The 21,463-nt window shown below is 29.3% G+C and overlaps 4 protein-coding genes and 1 long non-coding RNA gene across 56 annotated transcripts in view; 1 reads left to right on the forward strand and 4 right to left on the reverse strand.

Annotated features, from left to right (window-relative positions):
• Positions 1-21,463, forward strand: part of LOC139810479 (uncharacterized) — a 139,867-nt gene that overhangs the window by 42,547 nt on the left and 75,857 nt on the right. For 41 of the 45 annotated variants that reach the window (XR_011731359.1, XR_011731360.1, XR_011731357.1 and 38 more), the window contains one exon: positions 9,767-9,887. The exons of 2 other annotated variants lie outside the window; for them this stretch is intronic. This is a non-coding gene — a long non-coding RNA (uncharacterized lncRNA). Of the gene's footprint in view, positions 1-4,821; positions 5,223-8,946; positions 9,042-9,766; positions 9,888-21,463 lie in introns of those variants that run through there. 2 more of the 45 variants (XR_011731377.1, XR_011731376.1) reach the window with 2 other exon arrangements.
• LOC139810464 (odorant receptor 9a-like) lies at positions 811-4,662 on the reverse strand. Of its 3 annotated transcripts, none has more exons than XR_011731345.1 (8): positions 4,495-4,662; positions 3,749-3,868; positions 3,504-3,621; positions 2,920-3,181; positions 2,317-2,521; positions 1,943-2,033; positions 1,123-1,255; positions 811-950 (listed from the first exon to the last, which is right to left on the reverse strand). XR_011731345.1 is itself a non-coding variant. In XM_071774050.1 (8 exons), the coding sequence occupies exons 1-8, from the start codon at positions 4,660-4,662 to the stop codon at positions 900-902; spliced, it is 1,203 nt and encodes a 400-aa protein (XP_071630151.1). In that variant the 3' UTR covers positions 811-899. The 3 variants fall into 3 exon arrangements, 2 of the variants coding, with proteins under 2 accessions (XP_071630151.1, XP_071630152.1); XM_071774050.1 differs by having other exon boundaries at positions 1,888-2,033; XM_071774051.1 differs by lacking the exon at positions 3,749-3,868 and having other exon boundaries at positions 1,888-2,033.
• LOC139810460 (uncharacterized) lies at positions 4,495-8,761 on the reverse strand. Of its 2 annotated transcripts, none has more exons than XM_071774034.1 (9): positions 8,475-8,761; positions 8,189-8,308; positions 7,777-7,894; positions 6,979-7,240; positions 6,801-6,920; positions 6,510-6,600; positions 6,243-6,388; positions 5,923-6,068; positions 4,495-5,717 (listed from the first exon to the last, which is right to left on the reverse strand). In XM_071774034.1, exons 1-9 carry the CDS (start codon positions 8,619-8,621, stop codon positions 5,623-5,625), a joined length of 1,245 nt encoding a protein of 414 aa, XP_071630135.1. In that variant the 5' UTR covers positions 8,622-8,761; the 3' UTR covers positions 4,495-5,622. The 2 variants fall into 2 exon arrangements, with proteins under 2 accessions (XP_071630135.1, XP_071630136.1); XM_071774035.1 differs by having other exon boundaries at positions 5,936-6,068; positions 8,475-8,758.
• Positions 9,882-15,223, reverse strand: LOC139810461 (uncharacterized). 4 transcript variants are annotated; one of them, XM_071774037.1, is made up of 9 exons: positions 14,549-15,173; positions 14,205-14,324; positions 13,982-14,099; positions 13,436-13,586; positions 13,249-13,359; positions 11,295-11,385; positions 11,045-11,190; positions 10,580-10,712; positions 9,882-10,505 (listed from the first exon to the last, which is right to left on the reverse strand). In XM_071774037.1, exons 1-9 carry the CDS (start codon positions 14,693-14,695, stop codon positions 10,449-10,451), a joined length of 1,074 nt encoding a protein of 357 aa, XP_071630138.1. In that variant the 5' UTR covers positions 14,696-15,173; the 3' UTR covers positions 9,882-10,448. The 4 variants fall into 4 exon arrangements, with proteins under 4 accessions (XP_071630138.1, XP_071630139.1, XP_071630137.1 ...); XM_071774038.1 differs by having other exon boundaries at positions 13,436-13,544; positions 14,549-15,169; XM_071774036.1 differs by having other exon boundaries at positions 13,436-13,697; positions 14,549-14,718.
• Positions 15,470-18,990, reverse strand: LOC139810474 (uncharacterized). 2 transcript variants are annotated; one of them, XM_071774067.1, is made up of 9 exons: positions 18,272-18,990; positions 17,684-17,803; positions 17,470-17,587; positions 17,038-17,299; positions 16,846-16,962; positions 16,399-16,489; positions 16,191-16,333; positions 15,885-15,918; positions 15,470-15,803 (listed from the first exon to the last, which is right to left on the reverse strand). In XM_071774067.1, exons 1-9 carry the CDS (start codon positions 18,410-18,412, stop codon positions 15,753-15,755), a joined length of 1,077 nt encoding a protein of 358 aa, XP_071630168.1. In that variant the 5' UTR covers positions 18,413-18,990; the 3' UTR covers positions 15,470-15,752. The 2 variants fall into 2 exon arrangements, with proteins under 2 accessions (XP_071630168.1, XP_071630167.1); XM_071774066.1 differs by having other exon boundaries at positions 15,501-15,803; positions 15,885-16,017; positions 18,272-18,977.

The raw sequence follows: 21,463 nt of genomic DNA on the forward strand, positions 1-21,463 counted from the left end.
ACGTCGCGTCGCGAACATCGTGCTACGAATCAAGAGACACGGTAGTGTCTTGCGCCAAGTACGCGCGGCGCGAGACCGCACCGTGACTGTTTTACGCAAACGCACGAGTTGCGAGTACCCGAGATTTTGAGATTGCTCTGTTACGCGAGTGTTTTCCATGTCGTGCCATATAGAAATTCATACTTAGTTTTATTTAGTTATTAAAATACTAATGTGCAAGAAATGTGCGGTCTCATTAAGTGTATATGTGAGTGAAATTTATAAAATTACATATATAAAAAAAGTAATAAATCCAAATAAGAGGATATATCGGGAATATTATGTATATCTATAAAGGTTCCTTTTTTTCTTAGTAAATATTCATTTGGAAAGATTATACTTATTCAATTTCATGTAGATTTTAATTACTATAAATATAGACAGCGTAAAGAACACATGTCACAAGTAATAAATTTAATGAGAGTTGAAATGATTAGATAAACACTGAGAATTTTAAAGTTGATTAATGTTTAACTTAGTTAATAATTGAAAGATTCAAAGATAACATAACAAATGACATTATAAAAACTTCGATGAAATTCTCAGGTTTATTTCCAAGTGTTTCAATTGTTTTTTAAACAGATTATTTTTTGCAGATCATCCAAATAAAGAAATTTGAATTTTGAACACTAAGATATTCCATAATTTCAATAACGTATTTTAATCTGTCTTTATTACTGATATTAATATTTTGCTCCATGTGATGTGACATTATTGCAAACTTTGATTCCTTTCGTTGAGTTTCCGTGAAAGTTGAAAATATTGTCGGTATCCGATTGCTCAACAGAATATCGGCTTCTTCAGAAATCTTGTGTAATTATCTACGACGGGCTACTAATACTGTATCGCATCCTATGTGGTCATCGTGTGGAGTAAATCATTGTGAAGTAAGATACTGTCATACTCGTCATCTAAAATATATTTATATTTAAAATATTTAAAATAAAAAATAAACTATATATCTACATATATACAATAGTTGATAAACATATATATATATATATATATATATATATATATATATATATACATACATATATATGTATGTATATATTTTTTGTTTATTTATTATGAGTACATTACCGAAGCAAAACCTTCTAGAGAAGCGACGAAAATGCTACCGAGAGTAAAATAGTAATTTTTCGTATTTCTCTGCATTATAAAAAGCAGCAGCTTTTGCGCTTGTAACGAAATCGTGTACCATTGCACGGCATACCTAAGGTGTTAAAGTGATCAATAGACCTCAATTGATCATACGAAAGTTTGCAATAAATATGTAAACGCTGCTTTTTGCTTGTGAAGTTACATAAGCAAGATGTTTAAAAAATAGGGTAACTGGGGGGAATATGCCACTCGTTATGTTAAACAAAGCTACGGCTAAGAGCGTTGTTGTAAATACTGTGAAATTGTTAAAAATATTATATCTGACGTTTTACAGTTTTTATGGGGTAAGTACAGTATGACAAGTATGACAACGTGCTTTTTAGAATTTTCTTAGTGTTTTATTGAAATTGTAATAAAAATATATATTCTTTTACATGTTTTTAGACAAGAATGCCCTTCTAAAGTTAAATTACTATACATGTTTGTATATGTTTGTATATATGCCACTTTTGCAACACTTTTGTATTTCTTTCTTTTTAATAGTAAAGAATCAAAATATTTCATTAAAACCATATATAAATAACAGATAAAAGAAAGAAAAAGAAGACCAGTATGCAAAGATACCTCAAAAAGAAAGAGAAATAGGAAAAAAAATCATATTTTTCGTATGGCATATTCCTCCGAGTCGCCCTACTATTTTTACGGTGTAGCAATGGATTATCGTATTAAATATTAATTACATACGTTGTAGTGAGAATATCGCTATTATGATCTGTGACTACCTGACCAACCAAATTACCGATAAACATATAACAGAAATGGGCGATAACTAACAAGCCGCATGCTAGCATTCCGTTCGTATCGTTCGTAAACATCATAAGTTGCAGAAGCTGTAACACAAATTTTGTTTTGCGAGGAAATTGCAATTTTTTGTCATATTTTATCTGCACATGTTTTTTTCATACATCTAGTTTATTCGATATCTCTTCTACATAATTATTTTACCATAGAAAGCATAATCTTAAAAACATTTTTTTGTATCGTTAAAATGATAAAAATTAAATATAAATTAGTTATTTCGGTATTATATTTTATGTATATTAAATAGAATTTTTTCGAAGATATTCATATATAGCATATAAGACAGAGCAGCCGAAATAGGTATATACTCACTTGAAACATGTTAATGGTTAAAGATGCGACACCTACACCAATTAATATGAAGTAAAGTTTCGAAAAACTAGATATTATATATTCGCCAAACTCGAGCGCTCTGCGATGTATGTCAACAGCGTTGATTATTCTTTTACAAATAATGCAATCTTTTTCGGATTTAGATACTGATGGTAAATTATCGTTTATATGTTCAAGACGATAACTGCAAAGTCGAATTACATTTCTACATAATTCATTAATCGGAAAAGGATACTGTATTTATTTACGTATATAAATTAATTGCAATTTTTAGTCACTTTTTTGTTCATCGTTACATTATTATAATGTAAGATCAACAATTAAATTGTGGGGTAAATAAAATAACTATAAATAAAAAAAGTACTAATGTTGTCCGTTACTGTTGTCCATACTTGAATTATTACCATTCCCCCATGTGACTTATTAATTTTGTCAATATATAAAAAAACCATTATATTATATATAAAATAATTTTTGTAGAATTATTTCTTTTACATCAGCACATACAGCGAAAGAAACTTTTTATCTTGAATAAGCCATTATTAAGTTATATTTCAATTTTTCAATTCTCGCGATTCTTACCTTGCTATTTTCAACATTGCGCAGATGTGCATTATAAATCCCATAAGCATAGTACCAGTAGAAAGTATTGAAATAGCTCCGATATAAACGGCCATTAGATTATGTGTTAAAATAAAATAAAAGTATTGCTTTTGATCGACGAAGTACTCGGCTAAGAATGTGAAATGACGCTCACGAGATTCATTAAGCGGTATAATAATGTCAAGAAGGTTCGGAAGAAATTGAAACAAGCCGAAAGAGTTCAGAACAAGTAACATCAGCACTATAAAACACAACGAGAAATATATATGTATATATATAAATTGTCCTCTTGTTAAAGTTAATTATATCTTTAAATTTTGCTTATTGTATTAAAATTTTCTTTTATTCCAACACATATAATGCAGCAGCATAATTCATTTATTATTTCATTTGATTATTCCACAAAAAATTAAAAAATTGTGATATAATAAAAATATCAATTTACTGATATCCCAGTATTTAAATTCTCTTTCAATCCATATAACAATCAATATTTATAATATGTACTATCAAATGCGAAAACAGAATAAATCGAAATTAAAATAATCGGATTGATTCTTTACCCGTCATTGTCACCGTAAATAGTCTGGAAAAATCGGCGTATTTTCTTAATATATCGATTTCATCTGTAGCTTTTAATGTCATCCATTCGTAACGAAGCCGCTCGAAGAAGATTTTTATCTATACTTTCGAATAATCTATGAATATGTATAACAACATTGGAAACCGAAAATAACGGATATGAATAATTATGATATACCTACGCACGCATCTATATTTTATTCAATTTTTAGAAATGTATACTTACTTGTTTATTATTCAAAAGAAAAGAGATATACGTTAAGAAATATATCAAACAAGGAAATGCTTGCGAGAAAACCGTTAACATAAGATTTACATTGAATTTTGACGTAATGAACGTTGCCAACTGTAAACGATAATTTAATTATAAAGATTCAGGTATTTAATTTAAACGATAAAAAATATCCTTTTGAATATTGGCAATAAATAGCTATTAATATATGATTTTAAATAAAATAAATGTAATATTATTAAATAATAATATTATTATTATATATAACAACATTTCGAAAAATTACAAATTTATGTAGGGTCTCTTTAATTTTATTTTAAGTTGTTAAATATAAAATGTACTATTATTTAATCTTTAAAAAAAATGTGTATGTGTGTGTATGTATGTATACACTGAGAAAAAAAGTTGTTAACTTGACTAAATATTTTCAACACTGATTATTATTTTTTAAATTAAACTATTTAGTTTGAAGTATTTGAGTCAAATTATGTCATGTTAGATTTAATATGTCGTATTTAATTTAAATACATAAATATTTCAATTAATAAAATAATAATCAGTTCGATGAAATAAACGTCTAATGTTTACTATATTGTTGGCGAATTACGAATGTACTTTCGGTATATTTAGTCAAGTTAACAACTTTCTTTCTCAGTGTACGATAAATATTTTAAACATATAAAGCAACTATGTAATAACTGTTGGACTGTGAAATCGAATCAGATTGAATGCAAGCAAACCTGAGCGATCAGAAAAGAAATGAGCACACTAGGAAACAACGTAATTTGAAAAATTCGGCATCTCCACTTTTCATAAGGCCACAATCCCATGATCTTCAGTAACTTCCGATTAACGTTATAGTATTGATCTATGAATGATATCATTTCTCCTCGAATGTTAAACAACATATGAACTAAACTCCCCCAACATCTCTATATTGAACATCTCTAATATTTTTTTTCTTAAATTTCTTTAGGCTATATATAAAGAAAGAAATTATTTCTTCAGAATTGAGTGACAGGATATGTAATTTAATATTCACGCACTTATCGTAACTAATGTCGCGATACAAATATCAGTCAATTACCATTATTTGTACCTTTAGAAAAGAATTATCAAAATATTTTTCTTCGTACAGACATTGCACATGCTTTTATCGCACGTTTATACATTCTATTTCTCCACGCAAGCGCAGATGAAGTTGCTACTAAATTTTCAGAACTTATCGTCAGTATGGTTTCAATCGTTAAGCGCTATACATCTCTGACTTTTGAAACTTGTAAATAGTACACAGTGTGCTGCTACAAATATCTTTATTATCATTATAATTATCTTTGGGAATAAGTTATGTATGTATAAAGATATTGGTAATAAAAGAAACTTTCAATGTAATATCATTTATTAGTATATAAAAAGTAAACACAGAACGCAATTTTTACAATTGTTGTTGCTGAAAAGTGCTAAAAAGGTGAGAATTATATAGATAATTACGCTTTTTTATTATAAAGTAAAAAATAACTGCTCAGAGTTGGATTTTTATATTCTTGTATAACTAAAGTAACTAAACGATGTGTAAATAAATGTTTCTTTTATCGTCAATTGATTTTTGATTAGAAATCGCGCCAATTACTTAATTATATTTATTATTTTCAAGTTTTTTTCGTAATTAAAAAAATATTATTTTTTGTCTTTTTAATTTTTTCTCCTTTTTCTGATCTTAAAAATTTCACGCAATACTCTACCTGTTCGGCCCACCATGCCTACAGTGTCTAACAGAAAATCCGACTCTACATAGCAGTACTGACAAAAAATTGAAGTATTTTATAATTTCCATATGGTAACAAGTTGAGTTTTGTGTTTTATTTCTTTTAGGGATATTTCAAAATGCTTATCTCTCCATTCTTTTGTCTCTCATTTGCGTAGAGTAAATTACCATAAAGTAGGACAAAGATGTACTTAGTATCTAAAAATATATATTCTTTATTTATTTCTATGTTTACACACACACACACACAAACACACACACACACACACACCACACCACACCACACCACACACCACACACACCACACACACACACGCGCGCGCACGCACGTACGCACGCACGCACGCGCACACTCATATACACATGTATACGAGAATTAACTTTATGACATCCGCTTTATTACCAATGCTCATTACCGTGGCAAAACCTTCCAATGAACTGACGAAAAATCCGCCGAGGATAATGGTAAAATTTTTTGTGCCATATTGTAGTAGGAACAATACTGATTTCTGAACTCGGAGCGGCGCTACATACCACATCGAGTTATATCTACGAATTTTTATAGAACTAGCATTAAGTAATATTATTATATAAAAATAGTTTTCTAATAATAATGGAAATTTTTAAATTTGAGATAGGATTTGAATATATATCCTGTGATTCGCAACATATAAATAAGGTTTCTTACACATAAAATCACGTTTAAACTGAGTCAATACTTACGCTGCATAAAACACATCGTTACAGTGATCTGAAATCTCTTGTGCTAGATTATTCGCGAGAAACATATATAAAAAGTTTCCGATTAGTACTGATAAGATTATAAAAAGTTCACACCAATCACGATTTGTTTGTAAGTTTTTAAGGAACTGGAACATAATTGGATTTTTGGTTTAAAAATAACTCAATAACACTCAATGTGTATAAAATGCACTTCTGTATAAGTGCTATACTTATTCTAACATATATGTATGTATATATATAACTTACTCGAAACATATTTACGCTTACACCAGCCGCGCCTAATACGATTAGAGCAAAATACATTAGGGCGAAAGTAGACATAACGCGGTTCGTGAACCTTTAAATTCAAAATAATTTCTCAAACAAAATAAGCATACTTTGTAAAAAAAGACCATAATCTCCATTCAATATATATATGTATATTTTCGTTAATTAATTTTAATTAAACTTTAATTTAAATGATTTTTAAGTCTAATATAATTTTACAAAATAAAACATATTTTATATAACACACTATAGCTTATGCTAGATACAAACTTCAACGCTTTTTGTTGGATATCTACGGCTCGTATTATCCTCAAGTACATAACATATTCTCTTTTTAATAAAGAGACTTGTTGTACGTTTTCCATATTTATTGCATGTTCAATTCGATAGCTGTAAAACTTCGGAATATTATTCAATGACTAGGATAGCTGCCAGATTCATCACTTACCTGGCAATTTTTAATAAACCACAAGCATGTTTCATGTATAATCCTATGAATGTAGCGACAGCTACAATTATTAATAAGCCAACACAGAAGAATACGATAAAATGCAATAATATGACATAAATGTATTTTTCTTGATTAACGGAGTAATTGATTGGAATATATATATATTGCGAATAAGTATTGTTGTTAGATAAGTAAACGTTAATAATATAAAGCGTTATTGGCGATGTCACGTATATAATTAGCATGCAGCAGGAAAGTACTAGAGTGCAAAAAAATAATTAAATATTTATTTTATAAGGATGGCTAAAATATATAAAATAAAAATAATAATATAAAAAGATAAATGTGTAAAGCATAACTTTATACATTTATATGCTCCATACTCTCTAAATCTGAATCAGTGAATAGTCACTGATATCAGTGTAAAGTATGCCACTTTTCATGAATCAGCATACTTTACGCTGATATCAGTGACTATTCACTGATTCACAGTACTATTCACTGATTCAGATTTAGAGAGTATGTAATTGAAATAGATTTCTCTTTATAAATAGATAATAGAATTGCTAATAAACAAATCTTATTATAATATCTTCTAATATAGACAATGAACTTCTCTTTATAAATAGATAGTAGAATTGTAAATGAACAAATCTTATTATAATATCTGCTATTATAGAAAATAAACTTTATTTATGAAAATTTCTAGTAATATAAAAATAGGTATCTTTGAATAGTAATTTGTAATTTTGTAAAATGTTATGTATGAGAGATAACTGACAGCATTTTTCTTACATATTGTAAAGATAGTAATTAATCTCCAGTATTCGGTATATGATTTTATTATTTCACGTTCATGCTTATCCTTTAGTAAGTTCCAATCGGCTTGAACACGTTCAAACAGCTGTTTTATCTATTACCGAATATTTAAGAAAGACATATTTAATATGATTAATATAATATAAATTTAGTATTTATCGTGAATTGTGATGATTAGACTGTCTATTCTCTATTTCATAAAATCAATCTTCAGCAACACTCACACAGTAATTACAAATAAAATTAATAAATTATTTATTAGATATATTTAGAAGGTCTTACTCATGAAACATTTTTACAATGTTAGATAACATGGTCTTCCAAACTGACTTTATTTCTGAACAAATTTTATTGAAAGTGTTAATAGAAGTGTTAATAAATGACTTACAATTCCTGCATTAATGTTAAAGTAGTAATATTTTATTACGACCACGAGACTAGGAAATATAACGGACAAAACTTCGATGATGAGAGCTGTGCTACATTCATGTGTGATAAATGGAGATAACTGCAACATTACAGTTATGTAATATATTTAGAAGCGAAAAGCGTTATTCGGTAAAAACTTTTGATTTAATTTCATATATGTACAAGAAGCAATGATTAATCAGAACACCGACAGATATGTTCAATCTAATAATTGAGAAGATAAAAGTAAATTCTTATAATCATACCTCAGCACAAATTCCGCTCGCCAGGATAGTACAAACAAACAGTCTCTGTACTTTCGCAAGTATCGATCTTTGATAGGGCCATATACCGATTATTAGAAGAAGGATACGATTGATTTTGTAACGCTGCTCTTCTTCGATAGCGTGCATCTTGCACGAAAGTTAGAAGCGGTTTGTAGAACGCAAGTTCACGAATTTTATTTCTTCTATTATTTTATTTCTCTGAATATTATGATATAATCGCACGATCTAACTTTGCACTTAGAGAAATATAAAAATGTACAAATAGCTGCAGGAAGATAAGACGTAATATAGACGTTTTATGCATTTAAAATATAGTGTAAAGCTACAAATTTTACTAATATTGTAATATTACATAAATAGAGATGATTGTATAATAGGGGTATAAGATGAATACATCATTTTTTTAGTGAAATATACTGAGCAAAAATTATCAATATAAGCAACGCAAGCGCAGTAATCGTGACAAGAGCGTATATCTTTTATTGTCAGTCGAACTGCTGTGCTTGTATTTACTTCTCTCGTTTCAGACATTTCAAATCTTTCGAGGTATTAATAAGAATAGTGCATGGTGCACGGTACTAGAATAATGCATTAATGCAAAATCAGTTTTATGTAATTGTAAGAACGTTTGTACGAGAATATGACTCATGTTTATATTTCTCGTAATCTTATTTAAAAATTACCAAAGCTAATTGTGATGCATTTTTGTAAGAATTAAAGAATGACATCAGTTTTGATACTAAATTCGCAAAGTTTGTTTAAACTTCAGATTTCTGTTTATAAGCATAAAATATATACTATAGTGTCTTATTCTAATTTATTAATAACATATTATCAATAATAATTAATACAATACACATTTTGTGTCGCTGTGAGCAATAACAGCATAGCTAAACTTAGTTCGTGTAATCGGTTTGATATAAGAACGTAAAATCAAGGAATTTAATGTGTATAATTAATTTATAAAATTTTAAGTTGCACATTTTTTTATTAATTTTATTCTGTATAATTATGTCGTAAACTTTTTGACGTTTATTGTTTATGTATATACGAGAATGAGGTATAACATTAAAACATCTAGAGATATATAAGATTTGTGTGAGATATATATGAGTTACAAAACTTAATTAAGTAATATATTCAGTAGTGAGATTAGATCAGCAATTGGTCATAAAATGTCATTATTCAATCGATAACGACAGTAATCTTTTTAAAAAATTTTAATATTATTCTCTGAAAAAATTTTCATAATTCAACTATTTGATTTGCAGGTAAATTGTTTTCTTCTACTGACTCTAATATTCTTTTCATAAATGAAAGAATGAGAGAGGAGCTATATAGTAAAGGGAACAAAACTGAAAGACTTCTTGCTGCTTCAAACACAGAAACATGGTAATAGTGCAAAAAATTTTCAATAATAATATATTACATAATACATAATAACATACCTCACATTTAATTAATGATTTAATGACGCTCTTTAATTAACAAGAAAAGTCAAAGAGAAAAAAATTTTTATGTAGATAGATTTTTCTTTGCAACATACATGTATTTCTTTCACATCAAAATCACATTACTATTGTTATATTGATATAGTAGTTTACATACAGTTTTGAACAAAGAGCTCCAAACGTATAAAATACAATAATATTGTCAATAGAATAAATTTTATTGATATATAAATAATTAATATATAAATATATATTAGATATATAAATAGTTAACCAATGTACCAATACAATGATTATATTATATATATTTAAGAGAGATTTTGTGCATGCTATGTACGATTATATTACGATTATGAAAACTGAAATTATTATTCCAAAATTATACATGATTAATATCTTAAATAGAAATACAATATATAAAGAAATAATGCTTCCTTATGTTCTCATGTGTATCCGCGGGAAAATAAAAATTGATATATTAATCGCGCTATCCATATCTTTTTCATTTTGATTGAACAGAATACATCACAGCGACGTAGGACAGCGCGGTATTAACAAGCTAAAAATATACTTAATGTACACATCTTACAATTAGTAAAATTATGTTGTTTTTTCATTGTTAGCTTTTCTTACCAAGGCGAAATTTTCTATCTTTGCCACAAATATGAAGCCGATCGTGTAGTAAAAATCTTTACCAGTTCTGCTCAATAAAAATAAAATCAGTTTTTGTGATGTGACAGGCATTAAATACCATGATGTACCATATCTAAAAGTAAAGGCGAAGAGGAAGAGAGCATGAGAAAACTTAAAATACTTTATACAAAAGACTTTACGCGAAAAAATTTACTCTGATTGGAAAACAAATTTTATAAAAAGCGAATGAAATTTTGCTGTTTAAAGAAATAATTATAATTATTTTACACAGTATAGAAATGAAAAAAATTAAATCCTAGTAAAAAGATTATATAAAATAACAAAGAGAACTTTTACCTTGTAGGATTTGAATGTTCATATAAAGCTCCTACTATTAAAATATTTATTTTTTTATTTTCGCGTATTGCGAGCATTAATTGAACAAAAGTAATTACTAATACTTACACTAATTTAAAAATATTGTTATTGTAATCGGTGGCCTTCTGCCCAATATAATTCGCCACAAACATGTAAATTATATGACCCATAGTAGCAGTAAAAGATACAAATATATCATCCATGTCTTTTGTTAGTGTTATCGCTTGAACGAACTGTTTGATTAGAAATCATAATTTTTATAAGCTGCATGATCATTAGAATAATGCATAATTGTGTAAATTATAATTAATATTTATAAAATAAAAATCATATTTACTCTGAATATATTGACACTCAATGAAAGCACTCCAAGGATAGCAATAAGGCAATATGGCACATTAAATGATGACGTCAAAATGTTGGAAAATCTTTAAATAAAAAGAAAAAGTTAAATATGAAAAAATCCTATGCAATGAAATTATCGTACAACATAACAGATGAGAAATGTTCATTTATTTTACTTAAGTTTTTAAATTAAGTTAAGTTTTAGTTAAGTTTTTTAAACTTTGAACTTTTATCGGGAGGGTCCCAATTGCCTACAAATCAATTGCCTACAGTGTCGTTTGCCAACATCTCATTTGCCGACGAATTCGTTTGCGCACAAAAATTATTGCCTACAAGTCGATTGCCTACAAGCCCTATTGTGCACAATTAAAAAAGTAAGAGACGAATGGACGTTTGCACACAAGATACTATTGCAACACAAGCCGCATTGCACACATAATATTATTGCCTACAGATCGATTGCCTACAAGCACTATTGCGTACAATTAAAAATTAAGAGAAGAATGGACGTTTGCACACAAGATACTATTGCACACAAGCAGCATTGCACACATCATAGATAATTGCCTACACATCGATTGCCTACAAGCTCTATTGCGCACAATTAAAAAATAAGAGAAGAATGGACGTTTGCACACAAGATACTATTGCACAAAGCAACATTGCACACATAATATTACTTGCCCACAGATCGATTGCCTACAAGCTCTATTGCGCACAAATAAAAAATAGGAGACGAATGCACACACGACACTATTGAGCACAAGCAACATTGCACACATGAGGTCCGGTTTCTATTGCTGAATGGCTACACTAGTTCAGAGGGCTGTACTTCTGAATGAACCGCCCTTCACGATTGAGACAGGGTTTTGCAGGTGATTTTGTCACGATATCTAGAGATTATGTATCGATGTCCTATCTTCGGGTTTTTTAAATAGTTTTTTAGATTTTAGCCTGACAATCGTAAAACAAAGTGTGCGGCGCTCTACCTCAGGTACGAGGTATTTGTGCAAGCAATGCAGCCGGAAAACATAATCCGTGTGCCGGTGGCTTTATAGCATTTTCGACTGGGTCGGGTTTCAAGCCAACTCGAGTTGAGTATGACGTACAAGCTCTACTTCTAGGTTCTAATTAGACGTTTCGCATGGACGTAATAAATATGTTTATCTGAACTTACAACGAGCGTTTTTTACAGCAGGGCACACTCACATTTTGTGTAGAACGAACAGTAAGGTTTCGACCAATCGCGTTGCTGCTCGGTCGGCCGTCTGTAACCGTAGAAGTAAGAAGTGAGCAAACGCAATTGGTCAAAAAACATTATTGTTACTGTTTTACGAAAACGTGGTGTGTGCCTTGACTGGAGTACCGCAAAAGACTTGTCACGTAGCGTAACGTAACGTGACTTATGTTTATCCTCCCCCGAAAGCACGGGGGGGGGGGGTGTGCGTGAACCTCGGTTCGCGTGGAAAGTGTATGCGTGAACTATTTCGGGACTACCGCACCTCCCCGAAAGCACGGGGGGGGGGTGTGCGGAACCGCGGTTCGGTGGAAAGTGTATGCGGAACTATTTCGGGACTACCGACCTCCCGAAAGCACGGGGGGGTGTGCGTGAACCTCGGTTGCGTGGAAAGCTGTACCTGCGGTTGTGAACTATTTCGGGACTACCGCACCTCCCCGAAAGCACGGGGGGGGGGTGTGCGTGAACCTCGGTTCGCGTGGAAAGTGTATGCGTGAACTATTTCGTACTACCGCACCTCCCCCGAAAGCACGGGGGGGTGTGTGCGTGAACCTCGGTTCGCGTGGAAATGTGTATGCGTGAACTATTTCGGGACTACCCAAAAACGTCGGAACTAAATTATTGATATAGAACTAATGAAGATCTTAATGCTTTAAAAAGAAACAATAATAGACCTTACAGAAATAAATAAAATACAAAATGTACTGACTCTATAGCTCTGCGATGTGCAATTACAACATGGATAATCTTCTCGCAAATTGTACGTTCACAATTTGGCATATGTAACACATGATCATCAATGGAATGTTTCATTCGATGACTGCAAATATTCCCAAATTTAGTTTATGATTGATATATATTTCAATTGGTATAAATCAATATGAATCGATCGTTACCTGGCGATTTTGAACATCCCGAAAGAATGATACGTAAATAACAACAATTGCGTGCCCGTGGATGATATCATTGCCGCATATAATGAAATAATAAAAAATTCATGGAGTGCTATGATATAAAAATAATTATCTTGAGCGATAAAATATTCCACTGTAATAATCGATTTACGTGACCGAGGTTCATCCAATGGCAAAACAAAGTCAAGAACAACCGGAAAAAATTGAGTAATAATTAAAGCGACTATTAAACAACCGCAACCCTCTGTAAGACACACATTATAAATGTACTATAATTATATATTTTTATTTTATAACACGAGAAATAATATACTACATATATAAAAAAGCTATTGCGCTTTTTTTATAGATTTATGTTTGTTTATGTACGTGGATGTCATACAGATTAATTATATATTAATTATAGATTAAAGATAAAATAAATAATAGCAGATATCTATATTTTAAATATTATTATTGACGTTATTTTTACGACGCACTATGGATAAATATATATAGAACGGGATTAATAAAATGACATTTTCTTACTGAATATAAAGATAATATAATTTTGGCAGTCATGAGCCTCTTTCTCCATAATATCATTTTCTGATTTATTTTGTATCATTTTCCAGTCCTCTTGGATATAATGATGTAAGATTTTTATCTATAATTAAAATGTTCATTGGTTTAACTAACGCTGTTAAATATATATTTTCACAAATAAAATCTGTAATCGTTGGTTGTACAAATAAATCGAGAAGCAACTCACAGTCTTTGATTTAAACATAAAAGCGCAATACTTCAATGTAATTAATATAGAAGGGAAAGCGAACGACATAGTTTTAACGAAGAGGACCATATTGTAGTTTTTTGTAATAAAAACTGACAACTGAAAACAATAAATACAATTATTGTATCAATAATATAATAAAAGCAATCAAAAGCAGCATGATAAACAGACAATTTAAAAATTTTATTTTTATATGTTACAACTTGAATTCTGTTAGCTCCTGTAATGCTTCAGAAAAATATTGAAATAAAATAAATAATTTTTGAAAAATATCAATTATAAACTGACATTACGAGAATTGCTGTAGATATATAAACAATTACCTGCAAGATAATATATGTTACAGTTAAAGTAATGACCAGCACTCGTTGCCAAAATACCAATCGCGATCTGTCATGAGGCCAAATACCCAGAAGTTTTAAAAAAGTTTTATTGATTGATGTATAATAATGTTCTTCGACTAGATGCATGTTGCACTAAAGACGAACTTCAAGTGAACAGTGAAGTGTCGGGGCGAGTACATATTAACATTATAAATGTTTGCTTAATATCACACTATTTCTTTTTCCTTTAAATTATCCAAGAAACGGAGGACAAACGGTGAAATATATTTTTGCTAAATAATTGATACTTGCCGTAATATAAATATGTGATATACATTGAAATTATTTAATTCGACGGAAAAGTTATAGTCACATCGGTGTGTGTTTCTCGTCTAAGAAGACTAAAAAAAAAAACGTAAATTATCCAAATTACTGTAAGACTTTCCTTCGTCTCATCATAAGATAATAATACTTCATTCGCTTCCCATAATTTTGATACACATGCGCAGTGAAGCGTATGTTCCGTAATGTACCGAACGACGTATCAGTCCCTTTTCAACCGTCGAACGCGACAGGTAGAGTATACCTATAGGTGATCTATAGTCATAAAACAACAAATCGACTATTTTAAATTTAATAAATTTAAATATTTTATTATCCATTCAATTATTTAGAAAACATATTATAAGGCTTTTTCAGCGTCTAATTTAAATTTGTATAAAAAAATAAAAGTATAAAAAATATACGATTTGTGAAAGAGACATATTAAATCTAATTATTAGCCAAATATATTATGTTAAATATCTATGTTAAATATATCGTATACAACAATACTAAATTATATATTTTCTCGAAATATACAGTCATAGATCAGAAAACAATATTTTAAATAATAACTAGAATCTATTTTTCGTGATTAAAATAAGTCGGTATGATAACAATAACAAGTGATGTAAACCTCTTTCATTTACCAATATTTCACTTATATTGCTAAACTCAAATAAAATATTATTTTCTTTTTAATGATTTATTTGTATATATTTTTATTAATGCTGCGTATCAAGAGTGTTGGAGTAAAAAAATATACATTTACATATATTGTTAGTAGCATATATTCAACGCATTTTCTATGTACATGCGTTACACAACTATGTTAATTTGATAACAAATATAATTGAAAATTGATTTTTTTTCTGATTTATTATTATCGCGTAGAATAAATCACTGTGAAGTAGGATACTGCCGTACTCGTGAGCTAAAAGTAAATATTGCTTTATACGTTACATGGATATTGGTAGTTTAATTTCCTTTTCTGTTAAAGAAATTTTAATTTTACCGAGGCAAAACCATCCAAGGATGCAACGAATATGCTAAAACACGATATGTTAAGATTTACGCTTCCTCTTTGCATTATAAATAATAACAATTTCTGCGTAGACAATGGCGCTGCATACCATAATCCATTATAACTACAATTTTTTAAGATAAATTTTATATAAAATTAATATAAAATTAAAGATGTTTTGCTAATTAGCGCAAAATTAACTATATGTTTCCAAATATCGGAACAGTAAACACAACATCGGCTTAAATCAAATTTATAAAATATCGGTTACAATCTGTATAAAAACGCAATACTCACATGGCTTTGAATAAGTCTACTCCGTTATTGAGCACTATTTGTCCGCAATAATTAGCCATAAACAAATAAGTCAAATGAGCAAGTATTAATATAACAATCAAAAATGCTTTACTGATATTATTTGATGTTATTACTTGAAAGAACTGTAACAAATTATTATGTAAAAAGCAGTTCAAAATAAAATAGAATAGAGAAAAACGCTACTTACTAGATAAAGACTGCAAGTTAAAGAACTAATGCCAACTACGATCAGAATAGCGAATGGAATTAAAAAAACAGATGTCATAAATTCATTAAACCTTTAATAAAAAGCTGAGTATTGAAACTATTACATTATCAATTTAAATACAGCATTAAATAACATATATGTTATTGGACTCAACGTTTTACAAAGATACTATATTGTTAAATTTAAGCAAGTTATGAAATTAACTGCAAATATTTAATGTTATAGATTTAACTCTTGGATATTGATTAATTTTAAATTTTCATCAATTTGAATTGCATTTAACGTAAAGATATATCAATAAGATAATCACTGAATATCAAACGTGCGATTGTGATTGTGTATAATCTTTGTTAGATGTAACGAATGAAAAATGACTCCGTAAATAAAATACTATTACAGAAAGTTTTATGACAAAAGTATACTGACTCGGCAGCTCTCTGATGAATAACAACTGCATGTACAATCTTCTGATGAAGAAGATACTTCTTTTCAGGATTAGGGATTGCTAATATATTTCTCTCGATAGCATTTTCTATTCGATAGCTATATAAATCTACTAATGTATATTATGTTTGAAACAAACGTTCGATAAGGAACAACAAGCACATTTTATATTACCTTGCAATTTTAAGTAATGCACATAAATGCGTTACATATGTCATAATTGTCGTACCAGTGCCATACACTGTGATTGTTCCTATACAGTAGACTAAAAACTCATGTAGCATCATAACCTGGATATATTTATCTTGACTGACAAAGTATTCTTTGATCACGAAAAGCTGATAAGGTCGTGATTCGTTTAATGGTGATATAATATCGAGGATCAACGGTAGACGTTGAAGTATTCCGAAAAGGAATACGGCAATGTAACTAAACGCTGAAAAATATTAAATTTAACTTGATAATTTAACTTAAATTTAATTATGTAAATTACCTTAAATAAGCATTGCAATATGCGTCAAAATACACCTATTTTGAAAAGTATTAATGTAAAATGAATAATTTTATACATATCTATATAGAATTTATAACTACAAATTGTGTTACCCATCACACTTATTGTGAAAAGTCTCAGATTACTAGCGTATTTTTCTATAATATCAATTTCCAATTTATCCTTCAACGAATTCCAGTCATTTCTGATCTGCTCCATTAATTGCTTCAACTGTACCATTTTTCTTTATCAACATTTAGAATACACTTTACTTTATAAATTTTACAACTAAACGTTCAAATAACCGGTTTATCTCGTTGAACTTACACTATTTGTTTCAACGATAAAAAGGAAATATTTTACAGTAGCGAAAAGAACAGGAAGGACGAATGAGAGAATTGTGAAAAGAAGATCCGTATTGTACTGTGTTGTAATAAATACCAGCAACTAAAAATAATATTTAAGATATATATTGATTACAAATTATTTCTACATAAATATTTAACACGTGAAACAAATTTTATCACACGATAAAAGACAAAGCAATTATTTGAGGAATTTATGTAGAAGAAAGTCCCCTATTATGAGATAGGGATCCTAATATGAGATAGCGGGGTTTTTTAATGGTGGGATAGACAGATGGGGCCTATATAGGGCCTTTTAGCTCAATTTTAGCTAAAATATCTCATATTAGGATCCTGTCTTATAATAGGGAACTTTCCTCTATTAATTATATTAAAAGATAATCTATTATATAAAAGTACTAATAAAAGAGGTTGTCGTGTGTTATACATACCAAATAAAAAAGATGTGATAAAATTAAGGAAAACATTCATTAACGCGTGTAGGTATTTAAGAATTATACACTCTGTTACTATTTCATTATAATATTATAAAATTTTAGATTTGTTATACCTGAGCAAGAATAAATGTCAAAAGAATACTAGCAAACAGAACTTTATGTATTTGCGTGAAATACGATTGCTGATAGGGCCATAACCCAAGCGTCTTAAGAATTATTCGATTAATCTTATAGCGTTCCTCGATCACATACATTTCATACGAAAGCTGCGACGACAACTGCGTCCACGGTAAAAATTATTGTACTATTTTTCTTGAATATCTCGTGAATTTCAAACGATCGATACAATAAGAGTATAAGAAAATTATGCTATTTTAACATTGAAGCAATATATTTCATGATATGGGCAGAAGTAAATTAGTCTAAATTACCTCAATTTAGAATGGTGTTTCTTAAACATATAGTTTGAATAATTGTTTTGCGCAAACGCAGTTACGACTTCTATTTCTTAGTAATAGTGGAAAAGGTTTCAGTTTCTTCAGGAACGTCATGAGGAGTCTTTCTCCTCTTATATAGAATTATCGAGTGCATTGCGAATCATAAGTTAAACGCAATATTTTGCGATTTAATTTAAATAAAGTATAAAATATGTAGAAAAAAATACGAATTTATCTAAAAATTATTTGTTTAAACCGAGCGTATATTACCATCGATATTTGTATGCAGAAAATTACGAAATATACACTATATATAAGATGCAATGTATATTTGAAGAAAAAGATATGGTAATTATGCAGTTTAGGGGAAGCATCTCCGATGACCTTGACCTTGACATATGTTGTCATCCTCCTGAGTGACCTTCAGAAGGTTTTAGCCGTCGCTCGTTTTTTATTAAAAAGTTATAAAAAAAAAGTTTCGAAAATATAGCAGTTATTTTAAGTACTGAGAGGCATAAACGACTAATATTACGTTTTTCTTTAAAGCAGAGAATACTTTATTTCGCGAGAAAGTCGCTGCTTTACCAAAACACAACATTTAAAGCAGTAAATTGTTGATAAATTGAAGTCTTTTTGTTAAAGCAGAGAATACTTTATTTTGCGAAAAAGTCGCTGCTTTACCAAAACACAACATTTAAAGCAGTAAATTGTTGATAAATTGAAGTCTTTTTGTTAAAGCAGAGAACACTTTATTTTGCGAAAAAGTCGCTGCTTTACCAAAACACAACATTTAAAGCAGTAAATCGTTGATCACTAACCTACATAGGTTAGTTGACGCGCTTTAAAAATATTTAAGTGTTTAAAGCGCGTCAACTAACCTATATATGCACCTATATATGCTATATTTTCCAAACTTTTTTTGTTAATAACTTTTTAACGAATAGCGAGCGACGGCTAAAACCTTCTGAAGGTCACTCAGGAGGGTGACCTTGACAACATATGTCAAGGTCAAGGTCATCGGAGGTGCTTCCCCTAAACTGTATAATTACCAAAGATATTTTTGTTTTACGCAATTTTTTATAATTTATTTGTGCTTTGTTCAATATAAGTTCACATAAAAACATATCCTTTGATAGCAATTATCTAGAAATATATAAAAATTGTTGCAAAACTTTTCTCGAGAAAATAATGTGTTTTATAAGTATTAGCCTAATAATTCTAATATACATTAATATGGATAATTTAATTATCTTACATATTTTACTTCATATATGTTTAAAAAGTTGTACGTTTTAGTTTATAAATTATACGTGCCTACTAAAATTATGAAAATTTATAATATATCTCATTTTATTTTTTCTCAAAATTCTAACAGAATTACATAACAATTTAGTAATGCAAACCTACATAATGCGAAGCTTTTTACATGTTATCATGTGCATATTTCATTTATGGGAAAATAAAAGGTTTATTTATTTAGATCATTTTATCAGCAGGCAGAGAACAATCGCATGTATTGACGATCCCCGATGGGTTTACACTTTTAAAAACATCTCATGACATGCGACTCACTGATTCTCGTTTTTTGTGAACATGAAGCAATTAATGGAACCATACACAATTAACTAAGTAAATAAAAAGATAAATTAATAGACGCGACTGTACATCACAGCGACATAGGACAGCGCAGCATTCACAAGCTAGACAAAAATTTAAATTTTCTTTAATTACATATTTTAGTAAAATTCTGTTATTTTTTTATTCTTCGTACTCCTTACCGCGGCGAAAGTTTCCATCTTTCCCACAAATATAATGCCGATTGTGAAATAAAAATCTTTGCCAGTTTTTAGCATAAAAAACAAAATTAGTTTTTGCGATGACACTGGCATTAAGTACCACGATGTACTGTATCTAAAAATTTAACAAGGGTCTTATATCATATGTATAAGAAATGCGGAAGAATTTATATTAAAATAATCAAAAAATGAATTTCATGGAAAGCAGATGGAATTTTACTGCTTAAATTCCTGTCTAAATTGTTCTTCATTTATATTTCTTCTCCAAAAACGAAAGAATTACACATTCTCTATTTTTTTTTAATTCTTGTGCAAGATAATAATTAGCTAGAATGTTCAATTCTTGTAATTTAGAGAGCCAAAAGTAACAGTTTTGACATTCATTTTCTGATTGCTGCGTATAGTACTACAAAAAGACTAGCTACTTACATTAATCTAAACAGTTCGTTATTATAATCAACAATCTTTTGTCCAAGATAATTCGCTACAAACATATAAACTAAATGAACTAATGTCATAACAAGACAGAATAGTAAGTTGGTCATGTTCTTTGATATCGTTGCCGCTTCCACAAACTGTCATATGGGAAAAATGATTTATTGATATTAATATTGTAAATTTAATGATATTACTACAGCAAATTTATGTTCAATGTATAATTCATTATACATTTTACATGAGATTTTACTTACTCCGTACAAATTGATGCTTAACGAAATTACTCCAATAACAGCAATGAAGCAATATGGTACATTAAATGATGATACAAAAATATTGGAAAATCTTTAAAAAAACAATTAAACGGGAGATCTTAAATGAAGAAGTTATCATTCAATTGATAGCAGATGATATTTGTGAAATTCTAATAAATAGTTATCTTAAGTAGGAATAATTAGTCTCGAAAAGAAAAAAAAGTTAAATATCTTTAAAATACAGGCATACGTAAGTGTGGCGTCGCGGAATGCCATTTGAATCTCTTTTGCCTTCTTTAATGTCTTTATGTTCGGAAATATCGAAATCAGACAAGTAATAATAGTTATTTGTGTAACAAGTGAGGTAAGATGAAAATTCC

Source organism: Temnothorax longispinosus, chromosome 3 (genome assembly GCF_030848805.1).
Source record: "Temnothorax longispinosus isolate EJ_2023e chromosome 3, Tlon_JGU_v1, whole genome shotgun sequence".
Taxonomy (NCBI): Eukaryota; Metazoa; Arthropoda; class Insecta; order Hymenoptera; family Formicidae; genus Temnothorax; species Temnothorax longispinosus.

Bases quoted from the DNA above. Each gene is read 5' to 3' on its own strand.
- LOC139810464 (XM_071774050.1), bottom strand. From the start codon at position 4,662: ATGTTGTTTAACATTCGAGGAGAAATGATATCATTCATAGATCAATAC. The intron at 2,522-2,919 runs GTAAGAATCGCG...TCGACTTTGCAG, and splicing joins GCAATGTTGAAAATAGCAAG to TTATCGTCTTGAACATATAA. The intron at 951-1,122 runs GTAATGTACTCA...AATATATTTTAG, and splicing joins CTCTAGAAGGTTTTGCTTCG to ATGACGAGTATGACAGTATC.
- LOC139810460 (XM_071774034.1), bottom strand. From the start codon at position 8,621: ATGCACGCTATCGAAGAAGAGCAGCGTTACAAAATCAATCGTATCCTT. The intron at 6,389-6,509 runs GTAAGTTATATA...ATTATGTTCCAG, and splicing joins TAAGCGTAAATATGTTTCGA to TTCCTTAAAAACTTACAAAC. The intron at 5,718-5,922 runs GTAATAAAGCGG...ATATATTTTTAG, and splicing joins TGCCACGGTAATGAGCATTG to ATACTAAGTACATCTTTGTC.
- LOC139810461 (XM_071774036.1), bottom strand. From the start codon at position 14,695: ATGCATCTAGTCGAAGAACATTATTATACATCAATCAATAAAACTTTT. The intron at 11,191-11,294 runs GTAAATATGATT...CTAATCAAACAG, and splicing joins TGAGTGTCAATATATTCAGA to TTCGTTCAAGCGATAACACT. The intron at 10,713-11,044 runs GTAAGTATTAGT...CTTTACTTTTAG, and splicing joins AACAATATTTTTAAATTAGT to ATATGGTACATCATGGTATT.
- LOC139810474 (XM_071774066.1), bottom strand. From the start codon at position 18,412: ATGTATGTGATCGAGGAACGCTATAAGATTAATCGAATAATTCTTAAG. The intron at 16,963-17,037 runs GTAATATAAAAT...AGATTTATATAG, and splicing joins GCATTACTTAAAATTGCAAG to CTATCGAATAGAAAATGCTA. The intron at 16,490-16,845 runs GTCAGTATACTT...TTTTTATTAAAG, and splicing joins ATTCATCAGAGAGCTGCCGA to GTTTAATGAATTTATGACAT.